The sequence below is a fragment of the Anthonomus grandis genome, chromosome 13 (genome assembly GCF_022605725.1).
Source record: "Anthonomus grandis grandis chromosome 13, icAntGran1.3, whole genome shotgun sequence".
Lineage (NCBI taxonomy): Eukaryota > Metazoa > Arthropoda > Insecta > Coleoptera > Curculionidae > Anthonomus > Anthonomus grandis.
This window is the reverse complement of record NC_065558.1, coordinates 5,584,746-5,602,460: the sequence shown is the minus strand read 5'-3', so window position 1 is coordinate 5,602,460 and position 17,715 is coordinate 5,584,746. Positions and strand designations below refer to the sequence as shown.

Sequence of the window (17,715 nt, the reverse complement as noted above, 5' to 3'; positions counted from 1 at the left end):
CTTCCTTGGAATTCATTTTAGATGTCAAGAATCATGGCTGATCATAATGGATTCATGTTTCATCTCTCTAAAATAGCATTTCTAGGTAATTCAGAATGTAATGGAAAAATATTCACTTTTCCAATTTTCGACCTAAAAATCTCCTCCTCTTAAACTCAAGAACCGAGGACTGTCGTAATGTAATTATACTTTTTAAAGAAATTTGTAAGAAAATTGATATTTCAAGGTACTTGTACTACAGGACATAAATTAAAAGTAAATATGAAATTCAAATAAAAAAAAACACTTTTTACCCTATTTTTTACCTTAAAATCTATTTTACAAGTATCATGAGCGATCGTAATAAAATTATGTGCCACGTCTGCAGTGCACATATTTACGTAAAAAAAATAATTTCCAGTTAATTTAGGACGCAATTGAACAAAAACGCGGTAGAAACCGATAAAATGGCCAAAAATCTACTTAAGATAGTGATGAAGGGCAACTTGTTTATCCTAAATTTTCTATTACCCCCACCCTATAAAACATAACGTTTCTACACTGTTATTATATAGGAAAACCTCAAATTCACCTGAAAGAAAAATCTTTCCCTAGACAAGAAGTATAGACAAAAAATTGAGATGAGAACGAGATTAAGAGAGAAAAAAAAATAGTGTTTTTTCCAGATAATGAAAAATTAAAAAAAAAACACGATTTATTCGAAAAAAATGTATTTTTTAACATTTAACTTTTAAGAGAATTTGTATTTTATAGTATTTTAAATTAAAAAAAATATATAAATACTAATAACAATTTTTGGTTAAAAAAAAATTAAAAATTAAATTTTAAAAGTTATTTAAAAAAGTCACTTTTTTTTTGTAAATAAAAGTAAATTTTTGCAATGGCGAGGTATTTTAAGAACAAATAAACAAAATCAATTTACTTTTCATTTATTTAGTTTTTTAAAGAAAAGTTAAAATTCTTAATTTTTTACTAAAATTTCAGAAAAAAAATTACAATAAATGTCAGCAGATTTTCTATTATTCCCTGCGTATTTTTTCTTCCTGTTTCTTAATATTTGAATAAAAAAATCAATAATTTCTTCTTTATCTTTCACAATAATTAATTCATTTTTAGTTATTAGAATTTTTTAATGACTTAAAAGCAATGAAAAATAAATATTTTCGACCCGAATTTTCGAATAAAAAAATAACATTATTATATAATTAAGTTACGTCATAAATTATCTCTATTTGTCGTTTTTTCACGTTAATTTCGAAAAATCATCACCCAACACAGATTTTATAACGCGATTTGACAATAAGGTGGGCGCCGCCCATAAATATACACCCACCCATCATTTTTTTATGATCGTATCAATGATAAAATTAACATGATATAAACGTTAAATAAATTAACGGGGTGAGACAAACAGAAAGAAAAAAACCGAATATTAAATAAAAGACAATCTTTGCAAAATGAAAAAATGCTCGTAGACTCTTCGGCCAACTGTAGACAAATAAAAAAAAGAATAATTAAATCCCATCAATATATTTTTTTAATTCGAGTTTAATTTAAGGTGGAAATCGTTGGTCTAAACCGCACGTAGCCACCCTCTCCCTACACTCCCTATTCGAACTTCGCAGCTTAATCCTGAACGGAACGGTCATTTTGGATATGGATGCCTCATCCATAGAACAAATTGCCGATTTAGTCATCGATAATATGGTTAATAATAACAAGTAAGTACATTTAAAACAAACAAAAAATTACAGTATAACACGTAAAAACCTATTTAATCAGATTAGATTTTACCAAGAGGGAAAAAGTGAAAGAGGCTCTCCTGAAACGTCACAGACATCAGCACCAGAGGCATAAGCACGGATTGCCGTTCATCAGGTCTTTACAGGAAATCGGAAGGAATCACTCCACGTCAAAGAGTATGTAACGGTTATATAAGAATCAAATAGAGTTAAGGACAATTATTATATGACTTTTAGGCTGTTTCACTTGCGTTAGTGTACCAACAAAGAAAAAGAGACCGAGAAATAACATTGAAAAAAATGGGTCTAATAGTTTAGTTTCAGGTTAGGGTTCAATTTTGGTTTTGGTGATGGTTTATTGGGGAAGCTTGGGGCCTTTACTAACGTTGTTTAGGGCTACTACTAATATTATACAAAAATTATTATTAATTCATATTCAGCTAGAGTTTCCAGGTTATGTTGAGAAAATGGCAGATTTCTTTTTTTTTTCTCCTTTTCTATAATTTTATATTAACCTTGTCATCGTTCTCTCCCTTGTTTTTCTTCAAATTAATTGACCCCACTTTTTCTTTCATTTATCACCACGGGTTTCATTAATCACCAGTAACGAATATTATTAACAATAAACCAAAGAAAGAGGAAACTTTACAAGTCAAGAAAAGATAAAGAAGGAGAAGAAAGCCCATAAAATTTTTAATGATATTTATACGGAGAAATATAAAAGGGAATTGTAATGCATATTAAATGAAAGGAAACTAAATTCTCTTTAAAAAGCATCTTATGACTTTTCTTTGAAAGTTGCACAGTTTTTGAGTAAAATGGGAAAAACAGCTTGTTCCAATTAGACTTAATCGCTTAGGAGTTATGATGATAGTTCTAAATTTTCCTCAATGACTGTCTAAAGAGAGCAGTTCATGCTAGACTGTGACAAACAGCCTAGAAAAGACATATGTTGGTTTTTCCAGCATGTCTCTGGACCACAACTGCTTGGAAGAATCAACTTATTACTTTCAGGAAATTGAGTCTATTCAAAAAAGTTAGATACCACGGGAAAGCTCATTAAATTACCTTCATTTACTAACCCTACATAAATTTTCATACATCCATTCCTTGAGGAAATATACAAGGTGTTCCATGAGGATCAGTAATTAAAGTACCATAAATTCAACCGCTGTAGCTCCCTTATTACGAGATCTATTTTAAGATATTTGCTACCACTGCAAAGCTCATTAAATTTCCTTTATTAACTTCATTTTGGTAAATTCATCCCTTAAGGAGAAATACAGGGTGTTGTGTGAGACATAGTAATTAGCAAGACAGTAAATTTGACCCCCTGTAGCTTTTTTTTCGGGCAATTGAAATGTAGTAGAAGCTTTGAGAGTAACGGTCTGAAGAAAGCATTTTATGCTGAACTTAAACCGCCTGGAAAAGGCATTGTTTAGTTTTTCCAGACGGTAATTATTTCTGAACCTCAACTGCCTTGAAGAATAAATTAAAAAGCGCTATTTTCCTGATTTTTAATATAAAAAGAAATTGAAGTATATATTAAATGAAAGGAAACTAAATTCCCTTTAAAAAGTGTCTTATGAGTTTTTTTGTGAACATGCGTAGTTTTTGAGTAAACTGAGGAAAGAATTTTAGTTTTGTCCAGGCAGTAACTATGTTTCTGGACCTCAAGAGCAATCAGGAAAAAATTCTGAAAGAAGTAGCTAAATAAATCATTTGCATGGTAAACAAAAAAAAAGATAGAAGAGAGAGTATTAGGAAAGATGAAAGGTAACATAAGAAACAGAACGTTAATAAACAAATAAAACGATTGGTATGATAGTATTACCCTACCACAATTCTCTTCTCCAAAACTATAGACATTCAGAAAAAAGTGACAAATAATTAACAGAAAAAATAAGAAAAAATAGCGAAAAGCAAAAAGAGTGGAAAAGTAGGAAGAGAGTAATTAAGTGATAAATACCCAAGAAGTCAAAAATAGAAGAGTAATAAGAAAACTTTTAAGAACAAAAAAACAAAGTGAAGCAGAAAAAGAGGTTTCAAAAGTTACTATTTCGGATTCCATTTATAATGCATTATAAAGGCGAGATGAAAGAAATACTTCACAGTCGTTACAGTAAACTCATTTTATCATTTTCTCGTTTACACTTTTCTTCTTCGTCACGCCCATTACAAATCATATCTCTCTTTCATTTTCCTCCATAACTAATGCATATTCTATTTTTATTTTATAACTCAAAAAAGCCCCTTTTAAAATTTAATTAAAACTCCTTGGGGAGCTTTTTTTTATAGGTCAAACCGAGCGTTAATTCAATCATAAACGTCCGTCACGTCCTTTAAAGTTATCTATGATAATCTTTAAAAAAAAATTTGATGTTCTTTTTGTAGCTGAATTTACGGAACACGTGCAGGGATTCACCACGTGGTTAACCTTGCGGCATCACGTGCATGCCAAAGGTACTTTTTGATTGGCCTCAATTATTTTTTTTTACTCTCTTTACTGTCGCACCCGTCTCACTCAGTTTATTATAAAGACACAGCATGCGGACTACTAATTTATTTTACGGTTTTTCTCAGATTCCTACGAAGTGTGTTTTGTCTTATTTCTGAATTTTTTCAGTTGAAGAACAGAGCCTTTCCGAACAGTCAGGCAAACCGGACTTTGGAAAATTCCTAAATGTCCCCGGACAGGGTAAAATATTCAATTAAAATAATATTCCACCTGTCTTTTTTTTTGTAATAATTTCCGGCTATTTTTATTTCAGTAGTGCCCCCTTATACACCTTCCCGGTTGCAATCGTAGCTTATCCAGAATCCCGATTCGGGGTCAAAACGCTTGCAGGCTTAAATAACCCCGCATGTGAAAGTGAGAGTTTTTGCACGCCTCCATTGTATGTTTATTCAAAAATTCACTCCGATTTTACCGATTTAGGTCATGAGAAGCCCGTAAGGATCCTAAAAAGTGCCAGTAACGTATCGATCAGTAGGAACACGAGCAGTTCGGACCTATCCAATGACCTCCCGCAGCACAATTTGGCATTTATGAAGAAAATTCCTCCAGGAGCTGAAGCGAGCAATATCCTGGTAGGAGAGGTGGATTTTCTGGAAAAGCCTTTGTCGGCCTTTATAAGGCTCAATACGGCACAAGTACTCGGAGACCTCACTGAAGTACCAGTACCCACTAGATTTATGTTTATATTATTGGGGCCCACCAATTCCACCTCAGGTCAGTCAATTACTTGATAATCAAAACTAATTCATCCATTATATTTTATACAGTGTGACAATTTAGTACTTCCTTCCTCCATTGTGGTTATATTTTTGAAGCAGAAGAAATCGTGGCAATTTTTGTTTTTTTTTTTTAACGAATGATCTTATATATTATTTGATTTTTAAATTCTTCGTAAAACTCTAACAAATTTAAAGTCATACATGTCATACATTAATTAAGTAGTTTTTGAATTAGAGACAGTTAAAAAAAAAATCAACTTTCAGAGGCTACAGAGCCATAACTACTTTTCATAGGATAAAATTTGTACATTCCTATCTGATTTTTTTACTAAAAAAATGCTACTGTCACTTGTTTTTTTCCTTAAGTCAAATGTCAAAAAAACTTCATGTTTAACGTGGCTAACAAAATTATGTCTTTTTTTTTTTTTAATTTTGTAGTACCCTGAAGAAGGCCTAATATAGGTCGAAACGTTGGCAATTAAAGAAAAAATTTGAAAAGCTTGGATTTTTTTGACCATTTATCCAATTTAATCCTTAAAAAATTATGTCATGAGATAGATCTTAAAAAGTTAAGATGGATATAAGAGATCCTATAACGAACAGTTAAAAATTTATAGCCTCTTAAAATTGAAAAAAGTCGATTTTCAACGGTCTCTAATTCAAAAACTACTTGATTAAACTATTACATGTAATAAATCAAATTGCTTAAGTTTTGACGCAGAATCAGAAAATCAAATATTTATATTAAAAACAAATAAAATCCTTCTGCCACATCTTTTGTAAATACCCTGTAATAATTTAAAAAACTAGTTTTTTTCAAAAAGCAAAAATAATATTTTTTTTGCTTCAAAAATACAGCCACAATGGAGGAAGGTAGTACTTAATGGAGACACTGTATAATAAATATCTATGTTTTAATTAATTGTATAGAATCTTTAAATTTGCAACAAGTTCTAGGGCAGATTACAAGAGTTATAGGGACATCATCTGCACTTCTAGATTTAATTTTGATTTCATATGTTAGCGATTTCGAAATTTCTGATCATTTCTTGACGTATTGCACCATAACTAGACAAGTAGGTAATTGAGGCATTTTAATTAGGTGTGAATATCAATTGCCTAGAATAATGAATTAATTCATTAATTTTTAATTGACGTTAAAGTAAAAGATTGATTATACAATTCCAGACAGTTATAGTATTTTAATTAAGACTATGCTTCAACTACCTAGATTGATTAATTAAGTAACTTTTAGTTGACGTTCAAGTTAAAAAATTATTTTACAATTCCAGGCAATTGGGGCATTTTAATTAGGATTTAATATTAATTGCCTGGAATAATGAATTGATTCATTAATTTTTAATTGACGTTAAGGTGAAAAATTGAATTTACAATTCCAGGCAGTTGAAGCATCTTAATAAAGACTAAGCTTCAACTGCCCGTAATAATTAATTAATTAATTAATTTTTAATTCACGTTAATATAAAAAACTGATTTTACAATTCCAGGCAGTTGAATCATTTCAATTAAGATTCAGCCTTAACTGCCTGGAATAATTTATTGCCTAATTAATTAATTTAAACTCGGATCGCTATTGGTTTCTTAATTAAAGATATTATATTATAAGAATAATATTTATTCGTAAACTAAAAAATAAAGGAGTTAGTCGTAATAGAAGATTTTTGAAAATTTGGAAAATTATTGAGTGAAAAATTGCTAAAAAAATGTTTTTATAAAAATTAATTTAAAAAAAAACATAAAATAAGTCACATAAAACTTTCTTGAAAAACGTAACTGGAAAAAGTTATACCCGATTTTCCCGAAAAATTTAATTATGGGGTACATACCCATGGGAAAATGTTCATAATTATGGTTTTTATTTTTTTTTCTGAAAAACTATTGGTTGGAGAAAAAAATTTATGGAATAAAAGTTGTTTGGAATTTCAATGCGCATTAGATGTAATAGAAAAATAATTCCCATCCTGAAGGATTTTTTAGAAAATTGAGAAAAACCCTTTAGCAGTTTTCCTTCATTTTCTTGAAAACTATTGGGAATATGAAACATTTTCTTTTAGTATTGGATTCCTGGTAAAAAACAGAACAAATCATAAAAAATAAGTTTTAGTCGTAAATCTAAAGGTAGACTTGATTTTATGTCACGAAATCTCTAAAATATTGATAGAGAATTGTTTAACGCGTTTTTACAGGTTACTCTATTTGAAAACGTGATTTATTTACCAACAGTTAACAAAAGGTCGCCTACTCCTCCCAAATAATTTTCTAATAAATATATTTGATATTTTCGCACCAGAAAATGAATAAACAGCAAGCATCAAGACCAACTTAGACCGTTCAATAAATTATAAGCCTACAATCAATAGACAAAAACTATTACGAACAAATCAAAAATCAAACAAGCGGTGATCAATTTTAAGCCCAAAAAAAACGTCAAAAATTGACTTTTTCTGAATTTCTACCCAGAAATATTTACTGTGTTAGAATGTAACATACCTGTGTATTTCGTGATATAATTTTTAAGGTTATCCATTTGGTATGATGAATGATTCATTTTGGACTCAAAAATAAAGAAAGAAAAGTATGTAATTTTTTTAACAAAATAAATCTTTTTTAAATTGCCTTATGTATAAACGATTTATTGTCATTATTAATATTAAACATACCTTAGGATATCACGAAATCGGTAGGGCGATGGCCACCCTAATGTCAGATGAGGTATTCCATGAAGTGGCATACAAGGCGAGAAATCGAGGTCATTTGTTAGCGGGCGTGGACGAGTTCCTGGATGCGGTAACGGTACTGCCTCCAGGCGAGTGGGATCCCGCCATAAGGATAGAACCACCCGCGGCGGTACCCTCGCAGGACAATAGAAAAAAACCACCCGAAAAGGTGCCCGAAGATTTCGACGAGGAAGAGGAGGAGCAGAAGTTAAGGTGTGTAGAAAGATTATTCGCAAGGAGACTTTAAAGTCAAAGTCTCATAAATGCAGCGTCTCTTTGTTGGGTAACTCGTTTCGCCTTACGGTATCATCAGACCTAAATTAAAAAGAAATAGCTTGGTTAAACACTAATTTACAAGAAAAACAAATTACAATGATACACACTAAAAAAACACTTATGGTGACATATAGTTAAAATAAAAATATAATATATAAGATTGTGTATCGTTAATGACTAAAATGTAAACCTTCAAACACTAAATATTACCATAGGCTAACGAGAGAATTTTTTTGAGGATTTGTCTGGTTATTCTATGATATTACTAAAATCTTATTAATTTTTTACACATATCCAAGGCGATTGATTAATAAATTCTCTTTGCACAATTTCAGTCATTTCACGAGTTACGGCGCGCACTTGCCTGCGAATCATCTCTTTCAAGTCGTCTTGATTATTTGGCCTATTAACAAATACATTCGAATTGAGATATCCCCATAAAAAAGTCCATTGGTGTTAGGTCAGGCGACCTAGCAGGCCATTCGATGAGTCCTCTCCTTTCTATCCACCAAATGGGCAAAGTTTTAAAAAATGTATAGTGCAGAGGAGCCTAAAAACTATTTCTTCGTCAGTATACCCTGTGCGCAATGGATTTAGAAATAAAGCTAGTAATGATGGAACTAATTAAAATTAGAGAACATCGAAATACACTTGTCCCGTTACAGTCTGTTCAAAGAAAAATGGACGCATTACTCTTCCGCGCACTATTTACAGCACACATTTTGTTTTTGAAGGTACTGGGTATTTATCTCCATCATCCAATGCGGATTGTCTGTTGCTCAATATCGACAATTTTGTCTGTCCACACAACCATTCAAATAGAACGTGGCTTTGTCAAAAAACATTTACTACTAAATTATTACTTAAGAGTGCTTGGATTTTCTTCCAAAAGAAGCAAAACGTCAAGTTGTTTATTTTAATTTCGAGCAGGATGACTAGATTTTGGTAGCTCTCTAACATGACCGAATTCTCTAAATTTAGCCTCTATTCTACTCACCACCTTTTGACATATCGGAGGACGACTAGGATGGATTTAATTAAATAGTTGAGTAGCTTCTCTTTGAGTAAAATTTCTATTTTTTCTCGTTGCCTTAACATCACCATTGTTAAATCCGCAACTTTCATACAACTGTCATTCCATTTATATGAAAGAAAATACACGGTCACCAACCAAAATTAAAAAAACACGAATTAATGGAATTTTGCTCTGTTTATAAAAATTCTCAGAGATAAGGTGCGACCTTCAATAAAATTCAAAATTCGGTCATGTTTTTTTCGAAAACTGTTGACTTTAGATATGGGACCTGATGCACGAAACATACGTAGAATTCTGCGCGAAATTTAAAAATTAAATAAAAAAAGGTGCTTTCGTTTGAAAAAAAGTTGAAGTTGATGGTCAAAATTTATTTTTGAACAACTGTATGTACAAATTTTATTTAGAAAAAAGCGCAACTTGAAATAAAAATCGACAGGTCCGAGCGTTTTTGCAAAAAACCCATCGCTTAATTTCTAATAAATTTAGACTTAACTTTTGAAGACGCACTGTATATAATTTAGGTCTGATGAAGCCATAACAAATATAGACACTGCATTTATGAGACTTTGACTTTGAGTGTAATTTTCTCCTTGTATGGATTTTAATAGTGGGTTTATAATGATGACTGGGGGTTTTAGGGAGGAATCTGGACTGGCCAGGACTGGCGTACTTTTTGGGGGACTTAAGAACGACCTTAAAAGGAAAATCCCTTGGTACTGGTCGGATTTTAAGGATGCGATCGCCTTACAGTGCGTTGCCAGCTGGATATTTTTATATTTTGCTTGTTTATCGCCGATTATTACTTTTGGCGGACTCTTGGCGGAAGCAACAGGTATATTATAAATTCAGTTTTTTAATGATTTTCCTTAATCTTTTCTTTACTTTTTTCAAATTTTCTCCCTCACTCTTTTTCTTCTCTGTTATTTTTTTTTTGTAAAAAGGATTTTTAATGTTTCTTTTATTTCACGTTACCTGTTTCCATTTTTTTATGTTTAACTCCTCTTTTTTCCCTTTAATCATTCTTCTATTCGTCTCATATTTTTCCAATAAATTAGTTTTATTCAATTGTAAAAGTATTCTTTCAATTATACATTATTTCTTTCCTCCTTCTCTCGTTTGCTTCTTTTTTACAGAAAATAGACATTCTCTTCAATTATGTTATTCATCTTCTTGTATTTTCTGCCCTTCTTCGTTTGCTCTCGTCAGGCTTTCTTATTTTCCTCTTTCCTTGTCAGCATGATATAAAACATCTTTTCCAGGCAAACATATGGCGGCAATGGAATCCCTTGTAGCCGGCTTCGTATGCGGAATGGGTTATGGATTCTTTTCAGGACAACCTTTAACCATTCTAGGCTCGACAGGTAACAATATCTTCACCTCCCAATAACCCCTCTCTATAAATTCTAAACCAAACCTAATTCTAGGTCCAGTCTTAGTATTCGAAACAATAGTCTACGACTTTTGCACCAGAATGGACTGGGACTACATGAGTTTCCGGTTCTGGATAGGAACCTGGATAACGGTGATCTTATTGATCCTGGTGGCGATCGATGCGAGTGCCCTCGTCTGTTACATCACCCGATTCACCGAGGAGAACTTCGCCACTTTGATCGCTTTTATTTTCATTTATAAAGCGGTGGAGAACGTGTTACTGATCGGGAAGAATTTCCCGATAAACACCTCTGGATCGTTGAATTTTTCTTTTGAATGTTCTTGTCTGGTTAACGATTCGGTGCAGGTGGAACATCCGGAAATTGCCAACTGGACCTCGTTTAATAAAACTATTTGCAATGTACGTATGACTGGATAATGAAAAAAAATTCTTCTTATCAATTCTTCGAAGATGGACAAATAAGGAAAGCATCGCGATTATAAAAAACCGATACACAGATACATGCAACACCAGAAAGATGTCGATATATCTGCGGGATGCGACTCGTTAAAAGTATAAATATACTATTTTCAGCAATATAAAAGTGTCTAATACAAAAATTTTATACTTATAAAATAAAATAAAATCCAAAAAACTTTTATGTATGAATACACGGAGTACTCAGTTCTCTTAAATTATTTCACTTAAAAAGCTAAAAGAAACCGTAGATGCACCCAATTTGTATTGTATTAATTAGAAATCTATAATAGATTTAATCAAAGCAATAACCTGTGATACACAGATCAATTCAATCACATACACATTCGATTAAAAAATAATGGGGAGATTCAATTTTTATTTTTTATAAAATAAATATTTGTACTTATAATAATATAACAAGAAATACACAAAAAACCAAAATATATAAATCACAAGATATTTCTTTGTTTGGTCAATAAGTTACTTTTAACACTCTTTATAAATGTAAATTTATATGTTTGTGTTTTTATTTCGTGCGCTAGTTCATCCCATAACTTAATAGTAACTGAATGATTTTTGGAAATCCGCAGTTTTATGTTGCGGAATTAAGAAATTATTTATATGCCTTGTATCGCGGTTTTATCGACCACAGTTAAATAACTGACGCAGATAAGGTGGCTGACCAGTTTTTAAAACTCTATGCAATGACATTTTCACCTGTTAGTCATTGATAAAATGAATAGAATGAACTTAAGGACTGAAGTGAGTGTGATATTTTTTTCTAGAAATTAAATGGGACTTTGGTGGGTTATGGATGTACTAATCCCCCATACGCCCCGGACGTGTTTTTGATGTCAATTCTGCTATTTATCGGTACGTTTTTGTTGTCGGTGGAGCTTAAGGATTTTAAGAATGCCCTATTTTTTCCCTCGAAGGTATTAAAACAATATATAAATCCCAAAAAAAAATTAATAATTTGAATAATTTTTAGGTTCGTCAATTTATAAGCGACTTCGCAGTGATCATAGCAATAGTTTCCATGACTTTATTGGACTTTTGGTCCAACATACCCACTCCTAAACTGCAAGTACCACACGAATTTAAACCAACTTTACCGAGCAGAGGGTGGATTATACCCCCGTTTGGACGCAACCCTTTTTATTCGATCATTCTAGCGTTAGCTCCGGCTTTATTAGGCACCATCCTGATATTCATGGATCAGCAAATCACTTGTGTTATCGTCAACCGCAAAGAGTTTAAGTTGAAAAAGGGTTGCGGGTACCATTTGGACCTGTTTGTCTTAGCAATACTTATACAAATCTGCTCGGTAAGTTGAACTATGCTTGCGAGGGGGTAGTTTTTTATATTTCGGTATGTTTTTTTAGGTTATGGGTTTGCCATGGTTCGTAGCCGCCACCGTCCTCTCAATTAACCACGTGAACTCCCTGAAACTGGAGTCGGAATGTGCCGCCCCCGGGGAGAAACCGCAATTTTTAGGGGTGCGAGAACAACGGTAATCGATTACTATACTTATTAGGCCATATTCGAAAAACGCACTTTTTATGAAAACTGCAACATAAGAAAGAGTTTTTAATCCCAAATAGTTAATGTATCTTTAATCATTTTTATAAACTCAGTGGTTTCAACGGTTGGCGGATATCCGTTATCCAAATCATTGACGCTGATTTGGATTTAGGTTAAAATCAAAATTCGCCTCAATTAACTTGCCTAATTTCCCACACCGATTTTCGTAAAAATTAGACTCTTTCTTTAAATACTCTTCTTATTTTATTTCTTCCCCTTGACTTGTTATCTCTGCTTCTATCCTCCTTTAGTTTCTTTTTTTTATTTCGTCCTGGTATACTTCTCTTTTCTTCTATTTGCTTGATTCGACTGCAACAATAAATTTACAAAAACAATTTTTTTGGAAGATTTACCTCCTTCAAAGAAATCTGACAGTATATGACAGAAGTGACATTGACCCTTCGGTACTTAGAACATTGAAAGCATAGAAGTAGAATACCGTGCTAAAAGCTTGTCACTTAATTTGACAGACACAAAACAATACTACCATTCCTCTTCAATAAAATATTAAATATTTTTTGAAATAAACTATGATAAGATACTCTTTAATGAAGCCGATGTTCAATGTTAAATGAATGTAGATAATGTATTTTAAAGAAAAAGGTAATGGCATGGCAACGCCGCTCGATCCCATTGTTGATGCCACCGACACAAGGAATCACTATCAGTGACGTCGTAAAAAAATATTTACATAATAACTATTATTTATATATATAACGCGAGTGCAATTTTCTGCGACCTCTCAAAAGCGTTCGACTGTGTCTCGCATAATATTTTGTTGAGCAAGTTGGTTTTTTATGGTATCCGGGGTATTTGCCTGGAACTTATCCAGTCCTACCTTTGTGAGCGTCAGCAGATGGTGACTTGTGGAGGAAGAACATCCTCCATACTTCGAATAACAACAGGGGTGCCTCAAGGATCAATCTTGGGTCCTCTTCTGTTTTTACTTTATGTAAATGAATTACCCGCCCACTTCTCAGAGGTGATATCTGTACAATATGCGGATGACACAACTCTTCTCAGTCAGCATTCAGATCTGATTTCCCTACAGAATGAAACTAGTGCAACTCTTCACAAGTTAAAATTATGGTTTACTTACAATAATCTATGCTTGAATCTAAATAAAACAGAGGTGGTTAATTTCTCTTTAAGGGAAAGACATCAGAGAATAGACGCGATCAAATTTCTGGGTGTTTATCTAGATAATAAATTATCATGGAAGAACCATATAATAGATCTGGCAAAAAAACTCTCGTCGGTTCTTTTTCTATTGCGGAGAATTGTTCAATTGGCGCCTCCAGTAGTATGTACAACGGCGTATATGGGACTTTTTCAATCAAAGTTGCCATATGGACTGTTATTTTGGGGTAACTCGGCTGACTGGCAGAGAGCATTTAAGTTGCAAAAATCGGCACTCAGAATTCTAGAAAACAAAAAACCAACAGATAGTTGTAGACCTTTATTCAAAAATTTAAAAATCATGACAATGCCTGGCCTATACATTCACCAATGTCTGATGTTTGCCAGAACATACTCTTTTAGATTTAGCACAGTAAATAGTAGGCACTTATATGACACCAGACATGGGGGAAATCTTTTACTTCCACAACACAGGCTTAGTCTGACCCATAAGGGCTATATGACTAATGCCATAAAACTTTTTAATTCAATACCCGAAACCACAAAACAACTACATTTAAATAGATTTAAGCAAGTAACGAAAAACCTGATTTTGGAGATCTGTCCATACTCATTGGACGAATTCTACAATAGTCTTTAACCTAGTCTATCAAAATTTATCGAATACTATACTTTCATACCTGTATAACAAATGTTTCATACATACTTGTGAGCATTTCTGATGCGAACCAAAATTGTATTTTGTTTAATCTGTTTTTTTTTATTTGCTATGTTATGTAGGTAAAACTCTGATAGATTAATGTCTCCCTTTGTGCACTGTATTATTGGCGTTTGACAGTCTATAGCTTTTGACGATGCTAAGCTGTTGGATGTATTTGAGCAAATAAAGAAGTATTATTATTATTATTATTATTTATTTATAATATAGTATGCTTTAAATAGAAGTCAGGGTCCGTTAAAGTTAAGGAAACGTCTAAAAAGCAATTTTTTTTTGAAAATTTTTACATCGAATGTTTTTATTGATAAAAAAGTGAGGATGAAGTAAAAAAATGCAAAATTTTAAAAATTATAAAGGATTTTCTACTTAAAAATTTTCGGAGTGACCAACATCAAAAGGACACAAACCCTATAAAAATGGCGGCCACCATGCAGTGGTCATTTTTGGGTATCGTGGCCATATGCATTAGCAGCCCAGGTATATTTATAAGTTCGTGACAGAACCCCACAAAAGCGGAATTTAAACACAAAAAGACGTTTGACTTTAACAAGATGACATTTCGCTTATGCTTGCGGTATTGCCATGCCACAATTTTTTTAAAAGCATTAGGAATAAAAATGCTATATCTGTTAATCTCAAGGATGTCCCTTTAAGGAAATTTACCCTGTTTTAATTATTAACAATTTTTTTTAGGGTAACACATATTCTAATCTTCTTGACAATCGGACTCTCCGTATTCCTTACGCCAATGCTGGGCCATATTCCTATGCCAGTACTGTTCGGAGTATTCCTATACATGGGCGTGTCATCACTTAAAGGTCTCCAGTTCTTCGAGAGGATCCTGATCATGTTCATGCCGAACAAATATCAACCCGACTACATGTTCCTGAGACAAGTAAGGGTTGCGACTTCGTCTCCTTTATTAAACTTGCACATTTCCAATATTCTTTTTCAGGTTCCAATCAAAAGGGTCCATTTGTTCACCTTGATCCAGCTCGCCTGCCTGATCTGCCTCTGGTCGATCAAATCTTTCAGTTCCACCTCGATCCTGTTCCCACTTATGCTGGTGGTGATGATCGGCATCCGGAAGTCCCTCGACTGGATATTTACGCGTCGTGAGCTTAAGATCCTGGACGATCTGATGCCGGAGGTCACGAGGAGACATCAGCTGTTGAAAGATCAAAAGGTGGGCTTCGGCGGGAAGTTTAAAAGGTTCTTTTTGGGGCCAGAGTTGGCTCCTAGGGAGAAGAATCAGTATCAAGCATGCGCTATTAGCGAGAAGGAAACTATTGCTTGATTAAACTGGGGAGCAAATTTTTCTAACTTTCCTGGAAAACCTCATTCTTAATTCGTCTTCAAATTCAAAAAATAGATCCTCACTCTATAACTTGGTCTTAAAATGAACCTCTGGTTTTATTGATCAACGAGGTCTGAATAAATGTATAGGGGGAACGTTAGAAAAATTCTGATTTTTTTTAGGTTTATCAATTTTGTGATCATTTAGTTTTTAATTTGGTCCTAGGGTTATGCAATATTATAATTTTAATTAGTTTTCTTTTTTTTGTGTTAATTACTGTTTTAGTGCCAAACCCAAAATAATTGCTAATTTATTTAGTTTTATTTATATAAATGACAAATATTCAATGAGTCTTCATAAATCACTTTTATTAGTTCATATTTATTGAACGCTTATTTAGTTCTTGGGATTACGAAAGAAAGTGACTTCTAGCGAGCAAAATTCGAAGCTTTTAGAGCAGTTAAAAAAAACACATTTTTCATTCTTAAATATCCATAAATATGGAAATATTTCCTTTGTTTTTGAAACTATAGCCCATTAAATCATCGCCCTAACTTGCTGACAGAAATGACAGTAAAAGCTTCAATTTTCGCCCTTAGAGAGCACCCCTTTTTATTTCGTAATCCCAATAGTTAGGTTAATTTTTTGTTTACAAAACATTATTAAGACAACAGTGCAATAAACACGTAGATTATTTAGACTGTAAGCAAAATCGTACCTATAGTCCATTTACAATCAAGAGGCCAAACTAACCAGAATTAGGAGTTTGTTCATTCATGTCTGGCCTGTTGGTTCTGAATGAACTGTAGTAGCTATTTTTTGACACAATAAGAACATTCGTAACTTTTTACAATTTACACATTCCATATGAAAACAAAAAAAACAAAAACCGAATAGTATTTTTGTGACAGTAGCTTGTAGAACTTATACAAATATTATTATGATATTAAGACACGTTTGTTTATGTTTTTTTCGAACGGTATTGTTACATGTTTATGTTTTAATAAATTTTTAGTTTTTTCTTTGACGTTCATAGTAGTTTCATTTTTCTCATCCACTTTACGTCTTTTTTTTTTAATCGCTAGTGCAGTGATTAGTTTGCAGATATTGATCGTTCATTTTGCCTGCCTCATTTTTTAAGCTAAGTATAGGAGTTTTTTTAATTTTCTTTTATTTCCATAGTAGTTTCTCTTTTATTTTCTTCACGCCAGCGGCGGCTTCTCTATTGGAAAATTATTTTCTGAAAATAAAGTTATTTATGATGCCTGGAACAGAGTAAAAAATAAATTGAAATTCCTGAAAAGTTATCGCTAGGGCGAGTTTCAATGCCCCAAAGAAACAAAAATTACGTAAAATGCCTAAAATCATTTTCAAATGTGAATGGTAAATTACATTTGAAGTTTATCAATTTTTGGATCTATAACAAGATAATTCTAAGCAGTTTTTTTTTAATTTTCCTAATCTCCTCAAGAGCCACCATTACTCCTTATAAGCCCATATTTCTGATAACTTCTATCTCATCCAAGTATTTTTCCAGGATGTAGAAGATCCATGCCCTGAACAAAACCTTCTAAATGATAACCTAAAAATACCATTGGCCAATGGAAAAATAATGAACATTCCAATTTCCGCGATAAACATATCAGAAGAAGTGAACAAGACCGGAATATGGAAACAAGTGAACGATGGGAATGTTAAAAGCAAACCAAAAACTATGCCAAAGAAACTGAGTCCTAGGAAAGTAAGGTAAGAGTAATGGAATTGTGATTTACGTAAAGTATGGTCATAGTTTTGATTTCTCTCCAATTTTTTTAGCCGCCTTAGGAAGACGAAACCGACCAAAAAGGACGCGGAACTGAATAAAAAATTGGAAAAAAAATTATCGATAATGAACGAAGAAGAGGACGAAGACGAGGGGATAACCATGAAGGTGAACGACCTAGCACTACATTTTTAAAGGCACCAGAACACCCATATAGAATACACACAATACGCACACCTTCACTGAAAAAAAAAACAATTTTTTATTCTGCTTACCACCTAAATTAGTGAGTATTTGCATGCTTTTGTATTTAAAATTCTATATTTAAGGCAA

The 17,715-nt window shown here is 32.6% G+C and overlaps 1 protein-coding gene across 7 annotated transcripts in view; it reads left to right on the top strand.

The window, feature by feature from the left end:
- The window catches only part of LOC126744245 (sodium bicarbonate cotransporter 3), a 40,513-nt gene that overhangs the window by 17,693 nt on the left and 5,105 nt on the right, over positions 1-17,715 (top strand). For 4 of the 7 annotated variants that reach the window (XM_050451613.1, XM_050451612.1, XM_050451615.1 and 1 more), the window contains 16 exons: positions 1,559-1,721; positions 1,783-1,919; positions 1,980-2,066; positions 4,369-4,440; positions 4,681-4,974; positions 7,666-7,930; positions 9,668-9,861; positions 10,289-10,390; positions 10,454-10,821; positions 11,667-11,816; positions 11,873-12,208; positions 12,267-12,394; positions 15,017-15,218; positions 15,279-15,509; positions 17,158-17,366; positions 17,436-17,550. In XM_050451613.1, coding sequence (XP_050307570.1) covers positions 1,559-1,721; positions 1,783-1,919; positions 1,980-2,066; positions 4,369-4,440; positions 4,681-4,974; positions 7,666-7,930; positions 9,668-9,861; positions 10,289-10,390; positions 10,454-10,821; positions 11,667-11,816; positions 11,873-12,208; positions 12,267-12,394; positions 15,017-15,218; positions 15,279-15,509; positions 17,158-17,366; positions 17,436-17,550 — 3,053 coding nt within the window. Of the gene's footprint in view, positions 1-1,558; positions 1,722-1,782; positions 1,920-1,979; positions 2,067-4,368; positions 4,441-4,680; positions 4,975-7,665; positions 7,931-9,667; positions 9,862-10,288; positions 10,391-10,453; positions 10,822-11,666; positions 11,817-11,872; positions 12,209-12,266; positions 12,395-15,016; positions 15,219-15,278; positions 15,510-17,157; positions 17,367-17,435; positions 17,669-17,715 lie in introns of all 7 variants that reach the window. The other 3 variants (XR_007663088.1, XM_050451617.1, XM_050451616.1) reach the window with 3 other exon arrangements.